This window comes from Apodemus sylvaticus, chromosome 3 (genome assembly GCF_947179515.1).
Source record: "Apodemus sylvaticus chromosome 3, mApoSyl1.1, whole genome shotgun sequence".
Classification (NCBI taxonomy): domain Eukaryota; kingdom Metazoa; phylum Chordata; class Mammalia; order Rodentia; family Muridae; genus Apodemus; species Apodemus sylvaticus.
In genome coordinates this window covers 151,659,842-151,680,657 of record NC_067474.1, presented here as the reverse complement: position 1 = coordinate 151,680,657, position 20,816 = coordinate 151,659,842, and the positions used below count along the sequence as shown (strand labels likewise).

The 20,816-nt window shown below is 45.2% G+C and overlaps 1 protein-coding gene across 16 annotated transcripts in view; it reads right to left on the bottom strand.

Moving 5' to 3' along the window:
• Positions 1-232: 232 nt before the first annotated feature.
• Eif4g3 (eukaryotic translation initiation factor 4 gamma 3) overlaps positions 233-20,816 on the bottom strand; it is a 208,974-nt gene continuing 188,390 nt past the window's right edge. For all 16 annotated transcript variants that reach the window (XM_052177835.1, XM_052177840.1, XM_052177823.1 and 13 more), the window contains 7 exons: positions 19,842-19,967; positions 18,397-18,478; positions 16,370-16,468; positions 12,157-12,303; positions 5,448-5,529; positions 3,567-3,713; positions 233-979 (listed from right to left, as the gene is read on the bottom strand). In XM_052177835.1, coding sequence (XP_052033795.1) covers positions 798-979; positions 3,567-3,713; positions 5,448-5,529; positions 12,157-12,303; positions 16,370-16,468; positions 18,397-18,478; positions 19,842-19,967 — 865 coding nt within the window. In that variant the 3' untranslated portion in view covers positions 233-797. The remainder of the gene's footprint in view (positions 980-3,566; positions 3,714-5,447; positions 5,530-12,156; positions 12,304-16,369; positions 16,469-18,396; positions 18,479-19,841; positions 19,968-20,816) is intronic.

Sequence of the window (20,816 nt, the reverse complement as noted above, 5' to 3'; positions counted from 1 at the left end):
CGGTATTAAGGGTATTTTCCAGGGTAGCACTTTTTTTGAACAATTCTTGGATTTTTCTGGTCCATAGTACTTCCTTCTGTTCCAAGAATATGTATGTTTTGATTACTATTGTGATTTTTAAATTTTCTGAAGCAAGCTGAAATGCAGGCAGAAAGATCTGATGATAGGGCTGGGAGTGGGGCAAGGGAGGGAGGCAGGGAGGGAGGGAGGGAGAAAGGGAGGGAGGGAGGGAGGGGAAAAAGGATCTTTCTTACCTTGTTCACCCCAAACCTTCTCAAATCGGGACTAACAGCTATGCCTTAACACAAATGTGCGGTGCATCTGAAGGGAAGGGAAATTTATTTCTCTGCTTTTCTATTATACAAGTTGTTTACAGAAACTGCAAATTAAAAAAATTACACTGGCATTTGCAGTCTTTAAAATAAATTAAAGTTCAACTGTTTTTTTTCTTTTTCTTTCTTAATTTTTTTTTTTTTTTTTTTTTTTTTTTTGCTAAATGTGTTTTTTTTTTTTCTTTTAAAGTATGAGTCCTCGTTTAAAAAGAAAAGATTAAAACAGAAAATATTTTCTATAAATAGTACATGTATTTTGGTTTTGGAGCTCCCGCCCTCAGGTTTGCTGTTTCCTTGTTCCAGGACCTTTATCCTCCATGATCACCTGATTCCTGTCCCCTCTCCCACTCGCGCACACGTGGGGTTTCTGCGAGAGTTGGCCTTGCTGCACTGTGATTGGCGAAGACGTGAAACTTTTTAAAAAAATACTTAAATTGTTTTTGTTTCGTTTGTGTATTTGAAGTACTAGTTATCCTCAGACTCCTCTTCTGCTTCCCGCAGCCACGTGAAAAATGCTGTGACAGATTTGAGGGCCACGCCCTTGCCATTTTGTTCAGCAGGGTCCTTGCTGCTCTCCCACTTGTAGAAGGCATCTTCTGATATCACCTCCTCATCATACAGGCAATCAAAAAACATCCGGAGCAAATCTGCAAGAGGGGACAACAGCCACGGATCTGAGCATTGTAGTTGCAAGGAAAAGTAAAGACGTGAATGAGTGAGTGACTGACTGTGGTCAGTGAATGAATGAATGTCTGAATGAATGTCTGAATGAATGCAGTGAATCAGCATAGTGAGTGAACAGTCTCCTCCTACGACTGTGCACCACACACTCTAGGTGTTGAGCAATATAACACTCATTTGCAGACAAACATTACTTTTATTTTCATTTTGTTCAAATTCAACTATGTTCGGATACTAGTAAAGGTGCTTGCTATTATGTAGTTATCACGTTAAACACATAAAAATTAAATATAAGGCTGCTGGTGGTGGAGCATGCCTTTAATCTTAGCACTCAGGAGGCAGAGGCAAAAAAACAAGTATAACTTTCCCCTTTCTAAGTCTGTATTTTTTCAAATAAAGACTGACTTCATATGGACAACACAGGCTGAGTTGATCTCTAGAGTTTGGTATCTTAAATGTCAACTGTCTGAATAATTGGAATTCTTCTGTTCTCCCAGTGGAAACTTCTATTACTACTTGAAAAAGAAATGTTGGTAGAGATATTAAGCTCCTTTAAATTATTTATTCTTCCCTTGAGAAAGGCCCTTGGAACTGGGAGTACAGCTTAGAACAGAGCACAGGAGCGCATGCCCAGTGTCTCTCCGTGGCAGGTGCGCCCTGCCCGCCCCCAGACAGGGCTTCATTATGTGGCCTTGCTAGCCACAAGCTCCCTATGTAGAGCAGGCTGGCCCTGAACTCCCAAGAGCCCCGTGTGCCTCGGCCCTGAGTGCTGAGATAAACATGTGGACCACTGTGCGTGGCTTGCACGCTTCATTCAACAGGCAGCTTCCTGACCACCACGATAATAAAGGAGCTGGAATGAACAAGAAATGCCCGTAATGAGAGTCAGACAGATCCACAGCTAACATTTTTTAGATTAATATTTATAATCACATTATCTTAACACCGAAATAGATCATGTTTCTACCCACTAACAAAAACAACAGACGCTCTGGTTATCCAACAGGGAAATGGAGAGGAAGGCCACAAGTCTGATGGGGTTGGGTTTCCAAACCAGCAGCTCCATAAGGAGGACCTAATGTAAACACAGCACCCACGCCATCAGACAACCTGTCATCTGAGAAGCTACTGTCCCTTCCTGTACAACTCAGAAAAGGAAGGTGCCATCTGTTAAATGACCTCACATAACTTCCAGAGAAGATCAGCTACACTTCCGGATTCAGTTGGTTATTAAGCTCTGAGAATAACTTGTTTTAGATTCAGGAGCACTCTTTTTTTTCCCTCCAGACAGGGTTTCTCTGTGTAGCCCTGGCTGTCCTGGAACTCACTCTGTAGACCAGGCTGTCCTCGAACTCAGAAATCCACCTGCCTCTGCCTCCCAGAGTGCTGGGATTACAGGCCTGTGCTATCACCGTCTGGCTGCACTTTCACTTTCAAAGACAAAAGAAAAGCTTTGCAGTGTGACAGCATCTGTGGGCCACGCAGGGCCATCCCACCATAAGCCTTTCCAGTCATGAGTAGTCTGCAGAAACTTCCTGCAGATGTCAGGGGTTCACTGGCCAGCGTCTAACACCAGGGGCTTAGGAGGCTGAGATCATTAGCCATGTTCAAGGCTATTGTCTATGCATCTAATATGTCCATTGTAGGCTGGAGAGATAGCTCAGTGGTTAAGAGCACTGACTGCTCTTCTAGAGGTCCTGAGTTCAATTCCCAGCAACCACATGGTAGGTCACAACCATCTGTAATGGGATCCAATGCCCTCCTTCTGGGGTGTCTGAAGGCAGCTACAGTGTACTCACATACATTAAATAAATAAATAAAAATTTAAAAAAATACGTCCACGTGTGGCTACTTAATGGAAATTAAATAAAGTTAAAACTTGACTTGTCAGTCTGCACCATGGCCCAGCACTTGGGGCCCAGGCTGCACATGGAGGAGCATACACCCTGGGAGGGGCCATTAGACCTGGCCTGTGGAGAGGACCAACTCTCTACACTAGTTTTACCTTTTCTTTGGTTTTCAGGTATATTCTCACACGCTGTAGCCCACACTGGCATTGAGGTCCCGGTCCTCTTGCCCTAGCTACACCACATGCTGGGATAATGGCAGAGAGCTAGCTACCTACGAGTTATACTTTATGTTTTTAAATATTTTAATGTGTTTGGGTATTTTGCCGACATGTATGTCCATCTTCCCATGTGCACACCTGCTGGCTATGGAGACTAGAAGAGGGTGCTTGACGCCCTGAGAGTAGAGATTCAGAGAGTTGGGAATGGCCATTGTAGGTGCAGGGAACTGAATCCGGGTACACTCAAGAAGCCAGTGAGTATATTTAACCATTGAGCCATCTCTCCAGTCCCTAACTACTACTTCTCTTATTCGTTTTCTTCGAGACGGGTTGTATTGGAACTTACTCTGTGGACCAGGCTGGCCTGGAATTCAAGAGATCTGACCGCCTCTGCCTCCCTATCCTAATGCCCATGTCTTGACCCCAAATCATCTATCTCTCAATGTCTCCAGTTCTCCCCAGTTGGAGCCAAGATGGAAACTTACTGGCAGGTTGGTCAAGTTTCACTATGGATGCCTGTAGGGCATAAAGTGCTTGCAGCTCCTTCTCTGTGTCTGAGTCGAGGTACTTGAGTAGGATCGGCACTCTCTGCTTGATCACAGCGGTGTCCACTCTGAAGGTAGAGCAGTCAGCTGGAGGGATGGAAGAGCCGGGCGTTATCACAGAGCCATTCTGGCCCTCTGAGCACAGCAGACAGAGAGGCACTCCTGGGAGAGGCGAGAAGGGGCCCAAGGCAAGGACTACCCCCTGGTGGTACTGGGGTCTGGACCCAGTGTCTCACACACAGGCAGGCACTTTCCATTGAGCTGACATCTCCAGCCTTCTCTGGACTTTTTATTAGTGAACCAGGGCCTCACTTAGAGGCGCCTTCTCTTCTGATCCTGCTACCTCAGCTTCCCAGACAGCTGGGACTACAGGCCTGGGGCCCCAGTGCATTCTTAATGGTCCATTTAAAAACCATGATACAAACATGGAGGGGAAGGTGAGTGCACATTCCCTCAAACGTTTACCCATTTATTTGTAATTATAATAAAGCAGTTCCAAAGACGTTATGACAATGTTAAGAGATCCACGTTAATCAAATGTCTTATCATAAAGTTAGAGTGCTGACAGATATGTTGATTAGCTTGATTTAAACACTGTCCACATTGTAGACGCTTATTAAAATGTCACTTTGCGGCTCAGCAGTTAAGAGCATTGACTGCTCTTCCTCTCAGTTCAAATCCCAGCAACCACATGGTGGCTCATGACCATCCGTAATGAGATCTGATGCCCACTTCTGGTATGTCTGAAGACAGCTACAATGTATTTACATATAATAAATCTTTAAAAAAAAACCCATCACTTTGTATCCTACAAATGTGTAATATTCAAATGAGTACTGTTATAATGTCATGTCAATTAAAGTATTACTAATTAATAATGTAGGAATTCAAGCCAATACTTTAAAAATGCAATAAACAAAACTGGGCCATGAAGCTCTAGCTTGATGGTTAAAATAGTGCTCATGTTTTTTGTTTTTTCAAGACAGGGTTTCTCTGTGTAGCCCTGGCTATCCTGGAACTCACTCTGTAGACCAGGCTGGCCTCGAACTCAGAAATCCACCTGCCTCTGCCTCCCAGTGCTGGGATTAAAGGTGTGTGCCACCACCACCCGGCAACAATGCTCATGTTTATAGAGCATGATATGTAACCGGTAAGGCAGAACTGGTCACGTACACCTGTAACACATATGAGGCTTAGGAAGGAGAATGAGGAGTTCAATGCCATCCTGAGCTACACAGTTAGTTTGAGCCTAGCCTGAGCTACATGAGCCCCACCTCTGGGGGGGGGGAACAACACCACACAATAAAAAGGAGTATTTAACCCATTTCATGATATAAGACATGGCTTTGAGAATGAAGAGGAAGGAACAAAATCTATTGGACCCATAAAGCATTAAATAGCTCTGCTCAACTGCAGATCATAAACATGCAGGTAAGATTCAGACCAGGTTTTTAATGGAGAGATTAACTCTTCACCCCCATGACTGCAGTAGCAGACGGCATGACATGATGCCAACATCTGCATGGAAACTGCAAGTTTCAAGACAATATAAAATCAGACCATGAAATGTACAGGGAGGCCAGGCAGGGGCCTCCTTTAATCACAGCACTTGGGAGGCAGAGGCAGGCAGATTTCTGAGTTCGAGGCCAGCCTGGTCTACAGAGTGAGTTCCAGGACAGATACAGTTCCAGGGCTATACAGAGAAACCCTGTCTCAAAAAAAACGGGGGGGGGGGGGGGGGGGGGGAGGGATAAAAACAAAAAGACACGTCCACCGGGAACCTGCACATGCTCAGAGCTGCTTTCCACCAGCAGCGCTCACCTATGATAGCTGCTTTGCAAACGGCCGTCATTAAAGCTCTAAGGAATGTAGGCGAACTCATCTGGCTTTCGTCTAGATTAGCCTGGGGAGGAAAACAGAACATGTTAGTGTAATGCAATGTGCTTGCACGGCCTGTGAAAATGCTCTGGCAGCTGCTCAGGCTGGAGGAGCTTCCTGTCCTGCAGGCAATCACACAGCACCATGCTCCTTTGGAAGTGCAACCACCGGGCAGTGGTGGTGCATGCCTTTAATCCCAGCACTTGGGAGGCAGAGGCTGGCATATTTCTGAGTTCCAAGCCAGCCTGGTCTACAGATTGAGTTCCAGGACAGCCAGGGCTACACAGAGAAACCCTGTCTCCAAAAAAACAAAAACCAACCAACCAAACAAACAAAAGGAAGTGCAACCACTGAATAACCACTGTCCTCAGTGACAGTCGTAAGAGAATATGCACCCACATCTGCACGTTTAATGACAACTGCTGCACAGACTGCTGTGGTTGCCCATGGTTTCTGATCCAGCACTGGGGTCTGGGCAGGGAAGGAACAGAGGGTAGAACAGAATCACCTCTGAGGTCTAGGCAGCTTCGTCTTCTATAAAGTGAGCTTGAGGCCAGCCTGAGCCACTCAGCTGGACGCTGCCTCCCCAGGACTGTAGGTAGTAGTGACTGCACACTTGATTAATAACACAGCTTTATCTTAATCTACAACAAATGGGGCTGACTTCCAGCTTTGCCTGACAAAAGCTTTCAACAGCAAGAAACTTGTTCCTGTTTTCTAAGGATGTCAAGAAACAGTGTGCTAACAGATGTCAAATGAATTCAGAGGGGACCCCAGCTTTAATTCCACTGCAGATCTTGTTGCTCAGGCTTTTGCTAAGCTGATGTGCAGCAGCAGCAGCAGCAGCAGCAGCAGCAGCAGCAGCAGCAGCAGCAGACAGATCCAAGTGGAGGCAGCCTCAAAGCAAGTGTTCCAAGTGTTCCAACACTGGGTTCTTAGGGACTAGAACAGAATCAACATTTGGTTCCCATATCTTTTCCACCAGAGTTTGTCTGAACACAGCATCTGGCCTGGAGACACTGAAGATGTCATTGTCAACTGGAGATTAGAAAGCTTGGGGTTGATGACTTTATAACCAAGGACTGACACATGCCCTCAAACACCAAGGCCAGGCTGTCAGATGACCGGCTCTCTGGGACACCAGAGATTTCATGAGCAGGAGAGCCACAGCAATAGCAGCACACAGAGACACTGACACACCTGGGGTAGGAGAATAGTAGGCGACGTGGACGCTATGGCCATGCTGAGAGATGCTGAGCCATGATATCGGCTTGACACCTCTTTATAAGTATTTAGGTGGCAAGTTGGAGCCCCAGGCCTGCCTGGTCTACACAGAGAGACCTCCTCTCCTCTCAACAAACAAAATCCCATATAACAAAAACAAAAATCCAAACAACTTTATCTGTATTGAAGCCAAGCCTCCATAAAGAGTTACTTCTTCAGAGCTGGAACAACTATTGTTAATGAATAAATAGAAAAAAATAAGCACATTATTTTGAAGATAATGCCTTTTTGTTCAACAAAAAAAAAATCCTTATTTATTTATTTATTTATTTATTTATTTATTTATTTATTTGATATATATGAGTGCTGTCTTCAGACACAACAGAAGAGGACATCAGATCCCATTACAGGACCAAGTGAAGGACCAAGTGGTTGCTGGGAATTGAACACAGGACTACTGGAAGAGCAGTCGGTGAATGCTCTTAACCTCTGAGCCATCTCTCCAGCCTTATTATTAATACTGTTGTTATTTTGTTGTTGTTGTTTGAGAGACAGAGTTTCTCTGTGTGATCCTAGCTGTCCTGGATCTCACTCTGTAGACCAGGCTGGTCTCAATCCCTCCCCCCACCATCTGCCTACCTCCGCCTCCTGAGTGCTGAGTGCTGGGATTACAGGCATGTGCCACCACTGCCTGGCCATTCAGCTATCTTTTTAAAAAACACGTTGGGAGAACATTTTAAGTTCTGAACAATACTCGAAATCTACAAAGGATTCGATTCAAGACATGGGAGCAAACCAACCAGTTAAGATAATGAAATTAGACAAGGCTTCTAAACCATTAGAGTGTTTCTCTCTTCAAGGGATACAAGAAAACAAACTGCCCCTACCTTGTACAAGCAAGACCAACTACCCAAATTCCAGCATCTAACAGTAGGAAAGAGATGGAGAGAAAACCCAAGAAGAGTACAGATTAAGCACAAATGGGGAACAGGAGGATGGGGGAGGAGGAGGGGGAGGAGGGGGAGGAGGAGGGGGAAGAGGAGGAGGAAGGAGAAGAGGAGGAGAGGGAGGAGGGAGGACAGGAGGAAGGAGAGGAGAAGGAAGGAGAGGAGAGGAGAAAGAAAGAGGTAAGTAGAGAAGATCTGTCTGTGGCAAGGCATGGCACACCAGACCCATTGAGAGAAGTCCAGACACAGGCACTGAGACTCAGCTACTAATCTAGTTTCCTGCTTTCCTTTCTTGCTTTTTAAAAGAAGTTATCTTTATTAAGTACAATTTACATTTGTTAAAATCTATCCTTTGTTTTCTCTTTAAAGACAAATCACTTTTTACATCTATTGATTGTGTTGATCAGGGTAGACACCAGAGGCGCTGTTTGCAGAAGCCAAAGGTGGGAGTAGGCCACTCCTATCACATGAGTTCTGGGGATGAACTCAGGTCATCAGACTTGGTGGCAAGTGTCCCTCCCTGCTTCGCCTTCTTACCAGAACAGACACAGGCATAAAACATGAAGCAAGGAGGGCGTGGTGGCGCACACCTATAATCCCAGCACTGGGGAGGCAGATCTCTGTGAGGGTAAGGCCAGCTTGATCTACATACAGAGTGAGTTCCAGGACAAACAGAGCTACATAATAGAGAAACCTTTCCGAGGTTTGGAAGGTTGGGGGAGGGGAAAGAATGGCATGAAATGTATACATTTCTCAAAACAATAGAAAACGAAACCCTGTCCTTGCTGAGATGTTTAACTTGAATCCCAAAGAAACCACTGCAAACTTTATCGCATCAATCACAGCGTAAGAGCAGGCAAATACGTATCATTTTTTGTAAGGAAACATGTATTCATTTGTAATACAGTTTTACAATTTAAAAAAGTAAAATTGCCACAAGCATTTACATACAGTTCATCTACAGAAATCATGAGGGGATTGATGCTGAGTATGAGCACCATGGTCGGACTTGCAAAACAGAAAACTCTTAACATCTGGCAGGCCTTAAATACCAGGCCCAAGGCTGAGGCTACCCTAAGTTCAAGAATTTACTATGTGGTGGCACAGTAGTAAGCTTAGCCACCTTCCAAGAATTACAACATAAATAGATAAAAAAGATTAGGAAAGAGCTGGTTATCCGTGGGAGTCACGGATAAGCACTGGAGTGCACAGAGGGTGATCCTTCAAAGGAAAGAATGCACACCTGTTATCCTCCCAAAGGCTGGGGGTGGACATGGTCAATAGCCTGGTGACCATTTGGGCTCCTCCTTCAAACCCCCATTGGAAGCTTGTCAATCTACAGAACCCTTCTCTATGGAAGGTGAACTTTACAAAGGTTTGATGTAGTCACATTTTAAGCTTTATTGTGCACACGACATTGAGTTAATCTTACCAGGAAAATCTTCACCACATTGTGTCATGCTGAAATATGCCTAAAATAAATTTTCGGGTCAGAGTCCCAAAGTTTGAACTCAGTCATACTGAGCCTCTCTCAGATTGTTACTCAGCTGGTGGTCACAGCTGATAGTTATGGTGGTGGTCACAGAGACCCCAAGGTCACACTAGGAAGTTATATATAGAAAAATGTAGCCATGTTAAAGTAGCCTTCAATCTTAATTAGATTAGTGTACTGCATCTCAGAGAGATATAATTTCTGAGTTCCAGCAAGGCATTTGAAGTTCTCTAATGATATCCAGTCTCCTGTGGGTGAAATGTAAATGGTGACTACAAAGCCAAGTAGAGGACAAGGAATAAGCTAAGGGACAGTAGTGTCCTGAGGAGCACAAGAGCCACAGTCACAATTTGCAGTTCTGTCCTGAGACCAATCTACTCACACGGTCTCCTCAGCTCCCCTCAGACCCTGATAGATAATCTGAGGATGATGTCATGTAAAGAGCACAGCAGATGCCAAGTCTGAACCCCAACAGGGAGCACACCCAGACTAGAGTGGTACCGGACTGAGGACAGGTTTGAGTTCTGTGTGGGATGGGCCTCCAGGGCAGAGGCCGAGTACAAGTGCAAGACAGGGCTGGATGGCGCTGTGCACACATAGCACTTAGGAGGCGGAGGGAGAATCAGGACCTGGAGGTGGTCTCTGGAGGCCACCCCAAGCAACATGTGACCACCTCAGAACAACAAAACCCAAAATCCATTGTAGTGGCTATTCCTGGTTGTCAACTTGACTATATCTGGAATGAACTACAATCTAGAATTGGAAGGCTCACCTATGATCCTAATCTGGAGGCTCAGAGATATAAGTTTTTGACCTGGATCTTGGCATAGAGATCTTGAAGTATAGTGGCTATGAATTCCAGAAGATTAAGACAAGATCATCTGGGATTAAAGGCATGGAGGCACAAGCCTTTAATCTGGGTCACACCCTGTTGGAGACCTACAGCCTTTAATCTGGGCTATACACTGACTGGAGATATATAAGGACATTGGAAGAAGGAAGATTTACTCACTCTTCCTTGCCTGCTTGCCTCGTGGGACTGAGCAACTGCTAGATCCTTGGACTTCCATCCACAGCTGCTGCTGACCATTGTTGGACTATAGACTGTAAGTCATCGACAAATTCCCTAACTATAAGAGACTGCCCATATGCTCTGTGACTCTAGAGAACCCAAACTAATACACCCATGTAATATACCTCCTGACCTGTGCTGGCTGCCAAACGCTGACAAGTTCAGACACTACAAGCAACTTCCAAAGGAATGCAGGAAGCCTGGGCTGTTTGTTGGTAAGAGTAACCCATAAGGATCTGGAAATAAAGACTTGAGGAGGAACTGCTCTCCCAGAGGTCCTGAGTTCAAATCTCAGCAACCACATGGTGACTCACAGCCATCTGTAATGGGATCTGATGACCTCTTCTGGGGTGTCTGAAAACAGGTGCACTATACTCACATACATTAAATAAATAAATAAATAAATACACCCCCCCCCCCCCAGCATTTGGCCTCATAGCATGCCTTTAAGCCCAGAAAGTTGGGAGGCAGACGTAGGAGGATCTCTGCGTTTAAGGCCAGTGTGGTCTATAAAGAGTTCTAGGACAGCAAGGGCTGTTAGTTACACAGAGAAACCCCATCTCCGAAAACCACAAAATAAAAAATAAAACCAAACCAAAACAAAGAAACATCAAACAAAACAAACCCGTAAAAAATGCCCCCTCTCAGCCAAAGAAACCTTAGAGTTTGGACCCTAGTGCTCATGTTGGGCTGCTAACAGCAGCCTACAAATAAATAAAGCAGTGATTAAAGGCTGGACAGGTGGTTCAGTATTTAAGAAACTTGCTACTTTTGGAGAAGAATCAGGGTTTGGTTCCCAGAACCTACATGGGTGTTCAAAACAACCTGTAACTCCAGTTCTAGAGATCTGACACTACTCTGGCCTCTATGGGCACCAGAAATAACAGGTGGTGTAGACATACATGAAGGCAAAACACACAGACACAAAGAATAAAATACTAAGTCTATATCTATCTCTGTCTATCTCTCTATAGCAGTGATCAAAAATGAGAAAAACAAAGACTTCAAGAAAAGATTATTTCTCAGAGCCTGAGTGGCTAAGGACGATTCTAGAAGGGTCAGCCCTGTGTAAGTTAGACTCAATTCTGCATCTATTACCCCATGAAAAGCATGGAAGCATTCTTCATGGACAAGCATGCTACTTACAGGAACACAGCGAATAGGTTAGACACACGGCAGACCCTAACACTCAAGGCAAAGGACAAAAATTTCAAGCCATTGACTTGAAAATGTAAGCCAATGTATGTCATAGTAACTGCATGCCACTTACTAAATTTATCTGGGGTAGTATACGAGGTGACAGAATGTGGAATGAATTCTAATGGATTGAAATGCAGAGCAATGGGTTTTGTTCTGAGTAGGTTTTACGTGTTAAAGACAAATTGTGGGGCTGGAGAGATGGCTCAGCAGTTAAAAGCACTGACTGCTCTTCCAGAGGTCCTGAGTTCAATTCCCAGAACCCACATGGTGGCTCAAAGCCATCTGTGATGGGATCCATGCCTTCTTCTGGCCTGTAAGCATACACGAAGGCAAGAATGCTGTATCCATAATAAATAAAGCTTAAAAAAAAAAAAAGAAAAGTCTGAAACTGCCTGGGCGTGGTGGCGGGTGCATGCAATCAGAGGCAGGATGATCTCTAGGAATTCGAGGCCAAATTTACTTAGCAAATCCCAGGCCAGCCAGGACTGCACATAACAAGACTGTGTCTCAAAAATCTGATTAAAAAAAAATAAAAAGAGTAAAGATGGCTGAGCACTTATGAAAGTGGTCTCTGGATTTCAGACACTGCATCCATACAGGCACAGAAGCCACTGGTGCCTGAAGGGGAATAGGTGTGAAGGAAAGGACGGGCAATGTGAACTCTGAGGCCCCACCGGCCATTCTGCAGAGACCGCAGAGCACAGGCAGTGTCTGTACCTCCACCCAGTCAAAGATCCGCTCGTCGTCCGCTTTGTCCTCCATGATGAGCTTCTCCAGGCGCTGAGACAGCTCCTCAGCAGACAGTTCTTTCTTTGAAAGTGCTTCAGAGGAGCAGGGCCCTTCTGACTCCGTAAAGTCCAACTTCTGGAACCAAATATGAGACACTGGTATTGTTCACTGTGGCAATTACCTGAGGCCTTGGGATTTTCACTGTGGTGATTACATGGAGAGGAAGGGCAGCTATGGCCTCGCTCTGAGAGAAAATGAGCAGCAGATGCCACTCCAGATGGAACTTGGAAAGGCTGTCATTTCACTAGCATCTGATGAGGTTCCAACCTTTCAAAAAAATTGTATTTAGGGGGACAGAGAGATGGCTCCATGGCTATGAGGGATTAATAAAAGTAGAAAAGTTTGAGAACAAAGCTTTACCACTGACAAAGGCAGTGCTCACCGTTCTCCCTGGTCCCCAGAGGGCTAGGCTTTCACTTAGACCTGAGTTCACCAAACATCTTTTGCTGCTACTGGGTTTGACATAGGGTCTCATAGCTCAGGCTGGCTTCCAGCTCATTTGGCGGCCAAGAATAACCTTTAATCCCTGATCCCTTTAACTCCACCTCCCTAGGACTGGGGTTACCATGCTTGACAGCATGTGTCTCAAATCACAATGGGCAAGCACTGTAGCCAGATGCTGATTTGACATCTCCAGAACAACTGAGTATGATTCTACACTACTTCCCAGTGTCCCTTGATTTAGCCTGAAGCATAGGTTGTTATGTGTCTTAGTCAGGGTTTCTACTCCTGCACAAACATCATGACAAAAAATCAAGTTGGGGAGGAAAGGGTTTATTCAGCTTACACTTCCACATTGCTGTTCATCACCAAAGGAAGTCAGGACTGGAACTAAAGAAAGTCAGGAAGCAGGAGCTGATGCAGAGGCCATGGAGGGATGTTTCTTACTGGCTTGCTTCCTCTGGCTTGCTCAGCTTGCTTTCTTATAGAACTGAGGATCACCAGCCCAGGGATGGCACCACTCACAATGGGCCTTCTCCCCTTGATCACTAATTGAGAAAATGCCCCATAGCTGGATCTCAGGGAAGCAATTCCTCAACTGAAGCTCTTTTCTCTGTGATAACTCCAGCCTATGTCAAGTTGACAACACAAAACCAGTCAGTACGATATGAATCAATGACTTCATTTCCTGTGTTCAAGAACAAATGTTCAGCAGGGTCTCACTATGTGGCCCAGGCTAGCCTTGAATTCGGAGATCAGCCCATTCCGCTCAGTGCAGGATGAAGGCTTATTCAGCTTCAGGGGAGTAGGGGCCCCTCCTTGGTTTCCTACAACTGACACATCACTTTGGAGTTTAGTATTGTTTAGTCTTTAAATATGTGCTGCAATTCATATTTAAACCAGGGACCCTGGAGTCCTAGGTATTTGTTCCGTCGAAAAGGCTAATGAATGAACAGCATGAGGTGCACAGGCGCGCTGCTCACAGTGTCATCTCGCGACTAGCAGTAGTGCTCTCTGCTGTCTTTCTGACTTTCTCCTGTTCTGCCTGTCTTATGGAGCCAGGCCTGGCTGAGTGGAAGCTGGCTGAGCAGTTTCCCTTCTGCCTCTCAGACTTGACTTGCCCATGTCCACCTTCTTTCTCTCCTGCCTATTCCCCGCCCCTTTCCAGCTCAGCAAGTGCCCCGCCCACAGAGCTCACCCTGAAGCCCAACCTCTCCTCCATCTCCTTTTTGTGACTTTGAGACAGGCTCAGTTGTGTACCTCAGGCCAGCCTCATACCATCGCTCTGTTCAGCCTCTTGAACACAGCGGTCCCCTGACCTGAATTTAATATGACTGAAGCTCAAACTGGTTTATAGCTTTTCCTTTCTTCTAAATCTGAGTGATGTAACAGATGTAGTACTCATTCTTTCTCATGGTTCCTTGTTTCACTCAAGGCAAATGAACTCTCCACGGTTTAGACAATATGTATTTAAAAAATAGGGGTGGGGTCGGTGGAGGACATACGGCTTAGTTAGTGGTTGAGCTGCAGAGGACCTGGGCATAGTTTCTAGCACACAACTCTGTAGTGTGACTATTCACTGTCTGTAACTCCAGTTCCTCCAGGGGATCTGACACCCTCTCTGGGGCAACAGGCACAGACCTACGTGTAGGTATAACATTCTTACATAAAAAGAATACAGAAATCTTTTAAAAGGGGTGGATATACTCCATGTATAATTTACACATACTTGAGTTACAAAACAGTTTGTGCTGGGTGCAGTAGCACAGGCTATGATCCCCGCATTTGGGAGGGAGAGTTCAAGGGGCAGCCATAGCTACAGCTGCAGGCTGCACTTCTGAGCATATCCCTAGTGTTCCTAGACTGTAGCTATAGCTGAAGTGAGCACACGGCAGCCCACACAGTGTCTTTGGACAGCACTTCCCTGCTTTGACTTTGTTCTACTGCTCAAGCAGGCCTCACATTCCTGGTAAATGGGCATCCTCCTGTATCAGGCTCCTAACAGCTGGGATTCCAAGACCCTCTCGTAATGCACATCTCCGTCACCTCGGACTGCAGAGGAATGGGCTCAGGGCCTGGACTTATCTGAAGCTGCTATGCTTCTTTTCTGTATGTTGAGATAGGATAGCCCTGGATATTGCTTGCTTTGGACCTGGATGGCTTTAAATTCACAGCGACACTCTGCCTCTGCCTCCTGAGTCCTGGGGTTATGTGCATCAGCAGGTTATGTCCTTAATGATTATGTTACAGCTTATTTTAGCTTCAGGTTTCCTGAAGAATCTCACCATGTGGCCCACAGTGATTTCAACCTGAAGGTCATACATAGCTCGGGTCCCAGGAGGTGGAATTCCAGGGCTGGGGGGGATGCCCAAGCCCAGGTGTTTCAGGATTTGGATTTGTAAGAGCTTTGTCATTCCTATTTGAGAGCTGCTTCAACTGAGCATCCCCCCTCCGGTTGTTTAGTAGGAGAGCTCAGAGCGTACCAATGCTGCACTCTGGCTTGTCAATGTCTGCATTTCCTGTCAAATCAGAGGCAAGCTAGGGAAGGATCCCTCCAATTATTACCAATAGGGTTTGAAATAGTAAGCCTCTCTATATCCCTCTGCCTTCTAAGTGGCATCCTAGCCTTGCCCCATCTACAGAGAGAACTCTTGGCTTCAAATTAGAGCTCAGAGCACTGGCAGCTCTGGTAAGATAACTCATTTCTACTTATCAAGTAGTATACTTCTGGATCATGGGATCTGTTAAGTATTCTCTTTTAAGTGTGTGTGTGTGTGTGTGATATGTGTACACGTGTATATGTAGGCATACGTATGTGTAGGCCAGAGGACAACCTTGTGTTTGTCTCTAAGGAACACCCACCTACTTTGTTTTGAAACAGGGTCTCTCACTGGCCTGGAACTTACTAATCAGCCGGCTGACCAGCAAGCTTCCCTGACCTTTCATTCTGACTCCCCAGAGCTGGGAGACAAGTATACACCATTACCTGGCATTTTCCAATGGGTGCGGGGGAGTCAAGCTCCTCACTGCCTGAACAGCTTCCTGATGGTAGGGAACAAAGGAAGCCCTGAGTGTGTGCTATCTTTGGGAAATGCATGCCAGGCCAGGGACCCACAGCCTCAGACCCAGGGGGAAACGGCTTAGCCTTCATGTTTGGACCATATGTGAACATTGATAGCATAGGAAGACATGTCCACCACAGCCTTTCCCCAACATGCTTACAGCCTGTAGACCACTCCCCTACGGACAGGGCTCGTACTGAGATGAGCTAACTCTGCCTCCTTGTTCTTCTGTGTGCAACATCATATAAAAAACACGCTGAGCTCCCAGGATGCTACAAATCTTCCATCAGAGAGCCCAGGCAACGCCAACAAAACTCTGCTGTACATGCATCTGCTTGGCTAGTCAGATGTCCCTGAGCTGTGCTGGACACAGCACCCCGACAGAGGAGCTTTAAAACACAGATTAAAAAGCTGTCTTTGCTAAGGTTCTCATTTCCTCTTTGTTATTGAAATGGTGTGTGTGTGTGTGGGGGGGGGGAAGGGAGCGTCGAACACCAGTCCCTCAACTGTCCTTGTCTGATTTACTAGTCTTCACTGTCATCACCTTCAGTGCTAGGGATGGATACAGGCCCTTATGGATGTTACACATGGGATCTAACAACCTCAAACCAACCAGGTTCAAAAAAACCGTGACTTACCTGCTCCAGAAGAAAATTCTGCACATCTTCCCCTTCCGGTAACAAGTCCTTCCAGCTGAGGTCAGCCTCCCTCCACAGGGCGCCCACTTTCTTATGGCTCTAAAACAGAGAGGAGCCTGTCCATCAGCTTCATTTGCAAGAAGAAAAAAAGTTTGCTTGATATAAAAAGTCCAGACTACTCTACAGAGACTAAAAATTCAAAATCAAAAGACTAGTATGTGAGCTATCTGAGTGCACACGAGTTCAACAGCGACTCTGGCATGGAAGCCACACCCGGAACACAGCGGTTTAGTAGTCTGTGGCTAAGCACCGGGAGCGCAAGGCCAGTGTGAACTACATAACAAACTCCAAGACAGCCTGGCCTCCAGAGCTGACCTTCTCTGCCAAACCTAAAAAAGTATGTAAATAAAAAAATGGTGAATGATTTAATATAACTGCTTATGAGCCCATGATTCATTACTATAAGCCTAATTTAGGAAACATCCATCAATAACTAAATACCCCAGCACAGCATGTTTCAAGATTCTGTTTTCCCGCTTCCTGACAGCTCTGTATACACACCACCATTAAAAGCCAGGCGTAGACCTCCAAGGCACCCCTGTTCAAAGACTGCCTTTCCATTTGAACTGAGAAGAATCTCGCTCAACTGGAAACACACGAGCAGGACCTCTTGCTGCCTCATGAACACAATGTAAGAGAAAACATGAGGCTGTGAGGTAAGGGACCTCACAACTCGACCAAGAGACCAGGTGCAGCTGGGCAGTGTGGTGCACGCCTATAGTTCCACCACCCAAGAGGGTGGGCAGGAAGACTGCCATCAATAATGATAAAAATAAACAAGTATAAAGATACAAAAAAAAAAACAAACAAATGAAAATTCATCAAAAATCTGGTTTTGTTTAGAAGTGGATGGTAGTTTCTGTTATTACAAATGAGTGTTTATAACAATTAAATTTTAAGTAAGAACTAAAGAAGGTGGAAGAAGGAATGCTGAATTTAAAAGATAGTTCAGTACATATCTTTGGGCTATATGGGAGAGAATTTTATCACAAAACAGGAAGTCACCAGAAGCAAGCAGGCTGCTGAAAGCATCTCTGTTTTAAACAGTTTCACAAATGGGGCACAGAAGGGCTTTCGTGGTGAGCAGGAAGCCCTGGGTTAAGTCAAAAGGCAAACCAACAGCACGCAGCAGCTGCAGCTCAGACGCACCACAGCAGGAGTCCTCCAGGATCTCAGGGGCCTCTGCTTTGTGCTGCATCCTCTTTCTAGATGACATTGCTGACGAAGCCCCACCTACTTCTGCTTGAATGGTTCCCATCTGCCTCTCTCCCTCTCCAGCCTACAGACTTTGGAGGCTTACTTATCTTTGGAATAACAGATATTTAACTGCACTGACCTGGAAGAATTCACTCTCCTGCACTGTCATTTTTACCACTTACTTCTAAGAAGACTTATTTCTAAGAAGACACCAGCACTTTACTTGTCAAAAGTAATAAGATTAACTATTTTGTGAATCTTTATTTTATGAATAGTGTTTTAACTGCATGTAGGCCAGAAGGGGGCATCAGAACCCACGGAGCTGGAGTTACAGACATTTGTCAGCATGTGGTGCTAGGATCTGAACCAGGGTCCTCTGCAATATCAGCAAGTTCTCTTAATCACTGAGCCATCTGACCAGTCCCACTCTCAAAGATTTTTTTTTTTAAATCTATTACAAGTAATTTTGTTCCAAAGGAAGAGAAAACTTAGACATAAATAACATGTAGCCTGAGATTGCTTAGCACCACAGCTATCCATTGTGACTGGATAATTCTTCCCAGAGTTATTGGTAACAAAAGGGCAAATGCACCTCTCACAGGCCAGGCAGCTGCCATACTCTTCTCCTATGGTCAAAAAGAAATAGGAATACTTGTGTACAGAGCCCGGAACTGTTCACAGAACCCGGAACTGTTCACGGAACCTGAGCTCAATGCGGTCACTGTCCTTTCCACCACGTGATCAAAAGGTCTCACACTGTTGGCACTCACCATTTGTCTGCATAGAAGGTGCAGGATTTCAGAAAGCAGGACCCCAGCTCTGCCAACAGGAAGTAATGGCTTGCTGAATTCCCTGTAAAGACAGGAGCAGCTGGTGAACACTGACTCAGGGCAGCCCATCGGACTTGCTGGTCACCTCAAGCGCAGTGGAGGGGCAGGAGGGAAGCAGAAGTCCAGGATCTGCCTTTATATGTAAGCACTTCAGTTAAGGCTCAGTCACAAGGAGATTTAAGACACAATTTTCTTTTCTCTATGGTATTTTCAGAGTGAGGCAAAAGTCTTTCCTAAACTAACTTCTCTCAAAAAGGAGTTTTACTGTCAATTAACCGAGAACATGCTCAATTAAGCTGTTTTTATTGTTTTGCTTTCCCATGAAGACTTCACAATCCCCAAAGTGCCAATATCTACTTTGTGAGCCTTTCGGAGGAGGCTTGTGTGGTGTGGTCTGACTAAGAGCCGCTGCAGGGTCGGCCGTGTGTGAAGAAGAGGAGCACTGATGCTCGTTCACACTCACAGCAGGATGATGTCCTTCTAACCTGAGCCTGGCAAGGCCTGGGGGCGCACACTTTTAATCCCAGCACTTGGAGGCAGAGGCAGGTGGATTTCTGTGAGTTTGAAGTCAGCCTGGTCTACAAAGCCAGTTAAGGACAGCCAGAGCTACACTAAGAAATCCTGTCTTGAAAAACCAAAAATAAAAAAATAAAATAGAGTAACAGTGAGCTTGTATTATAATGGTGCAGCTCAGTAAGGCAGAGCAAACCCAGACTAACAAGAAACATCCAGAAATAATCACCTCCTGGACTCCATCTGAGTCTGCAGTGATGACCACCCCAAAGGGCAAAAGGTTTCTCATACTCCTAACAGATTTCAACTACAGACAATGTGACAATTCCCCCTTGACAATGGAGGCTAAGGAGGCTGGAGAGATGGCTCAGCAGTTAAGAACATTGGCTGCTCTTCCAAAGGACCCTGGATTCAATCCCCATCACCCACATGGCAGTTTAAAACTGTCTGTAATTGGGGCTAGAGGGATGGCTCAGCAGTTAAGAGCACTGATTGCTCTTCTGAAGGTCCTGAGTTCAAATCCCAGCAACCACATGGTGGCTCACAACCATCTGTACAACTACAGTGTACTCATATACATAAAATAAATAAATAAATCTTTAAAAAAAAAAAACCAAAACAACAACAACAGCAAAAAGGCCAGCTCTAACTCCAATTTTAGGGAACCTGACATGTCACACAGAAATATATGCAGGTAAAACACTAATCAATGCTCATAAAATAAAAATAAATATTAAAAAAAGAATGATAAACAGTTATAGACTATGTCCATAAGTGTGTAGAGGTGTCAATGGGACACCATTATGACAACGTGGGAAAGGGTGTTGACTCATTTACCATGATAGACGCTAAATAGAACAAATACAACTTACACAATAAGTTCTCTCATGGAGATTCCCCCTTCTTTTAGCATGGGGGTGACCAACTCAGCCAGGTACAGCCAAATGTGGGGGATATCGATGGCCATGTCATCTGCCAACTCCAAGGTCTCAGAAAAACTGAAATAAGAACAAGGAAAAAAATTACCAAAAACATAATTTAAAAGTTAAAATTAAATAGAGACCAAAATCAGTAGAGCAACAAGTTTCCGCATGCACTCGATAGATAACCAAACTATGCTTTCATTAAACACTACACTGTTTCATCTCTCATCACAATTAAAGGCTCCCAGATTCTCAACCCTTGGCTTGTGTTTCCACCTTGCACTCAGCTAATTCATCATCGAGCAGTTCACAAAACACAGCTGGGAACCAAATCCTTACTTCTTATAAAATGACTTTCTTCCCTTAACATAGGGTTTCATAGATGAAGCTCATAGGTATTGAAGTTTATAGTGTTAAATCCTTTTAAAAGAGACACCTTAGTCACGTAATCCGCTTCTGTTTGCACTACTGAGCTAGGTTTGCCTCTGGGCTGAGTGAATGAGAGGGAGCAGCTCTGTGCTGTGCACTGTGCTCTGCACAGCGAACGGCCAACTACCGAAGGAGGCCATCCCTGGGACAAAGGCTAAGCAGAGAAGACGCCGACAGCGGCACGCTCGGTGGGAACCTTAGACACTGATGTAAACCAAAGTGGAGAAGCCGTCTCAGACAGCGGACTAGTGCAGGTCTCTGAAGAAGCTGTCCGTGCTTTCAAACAGTATCATAAAGCAGTTGTAAACAAGACAGCACTGGGTAAAAGCACACTGACCAATGGAAGAGAGCGAAAACACAAATCAGTATAAGTTGTGAGTTTATGGTCAACAAAGGTGCACAGTGGGGGCCGACAGTTCTTGCTAGGTTTCCATAGACAGAACAGGCTGACCCTCTAACTGGTGAAAAGCTATGAACATAAAGACAGCATGAAGG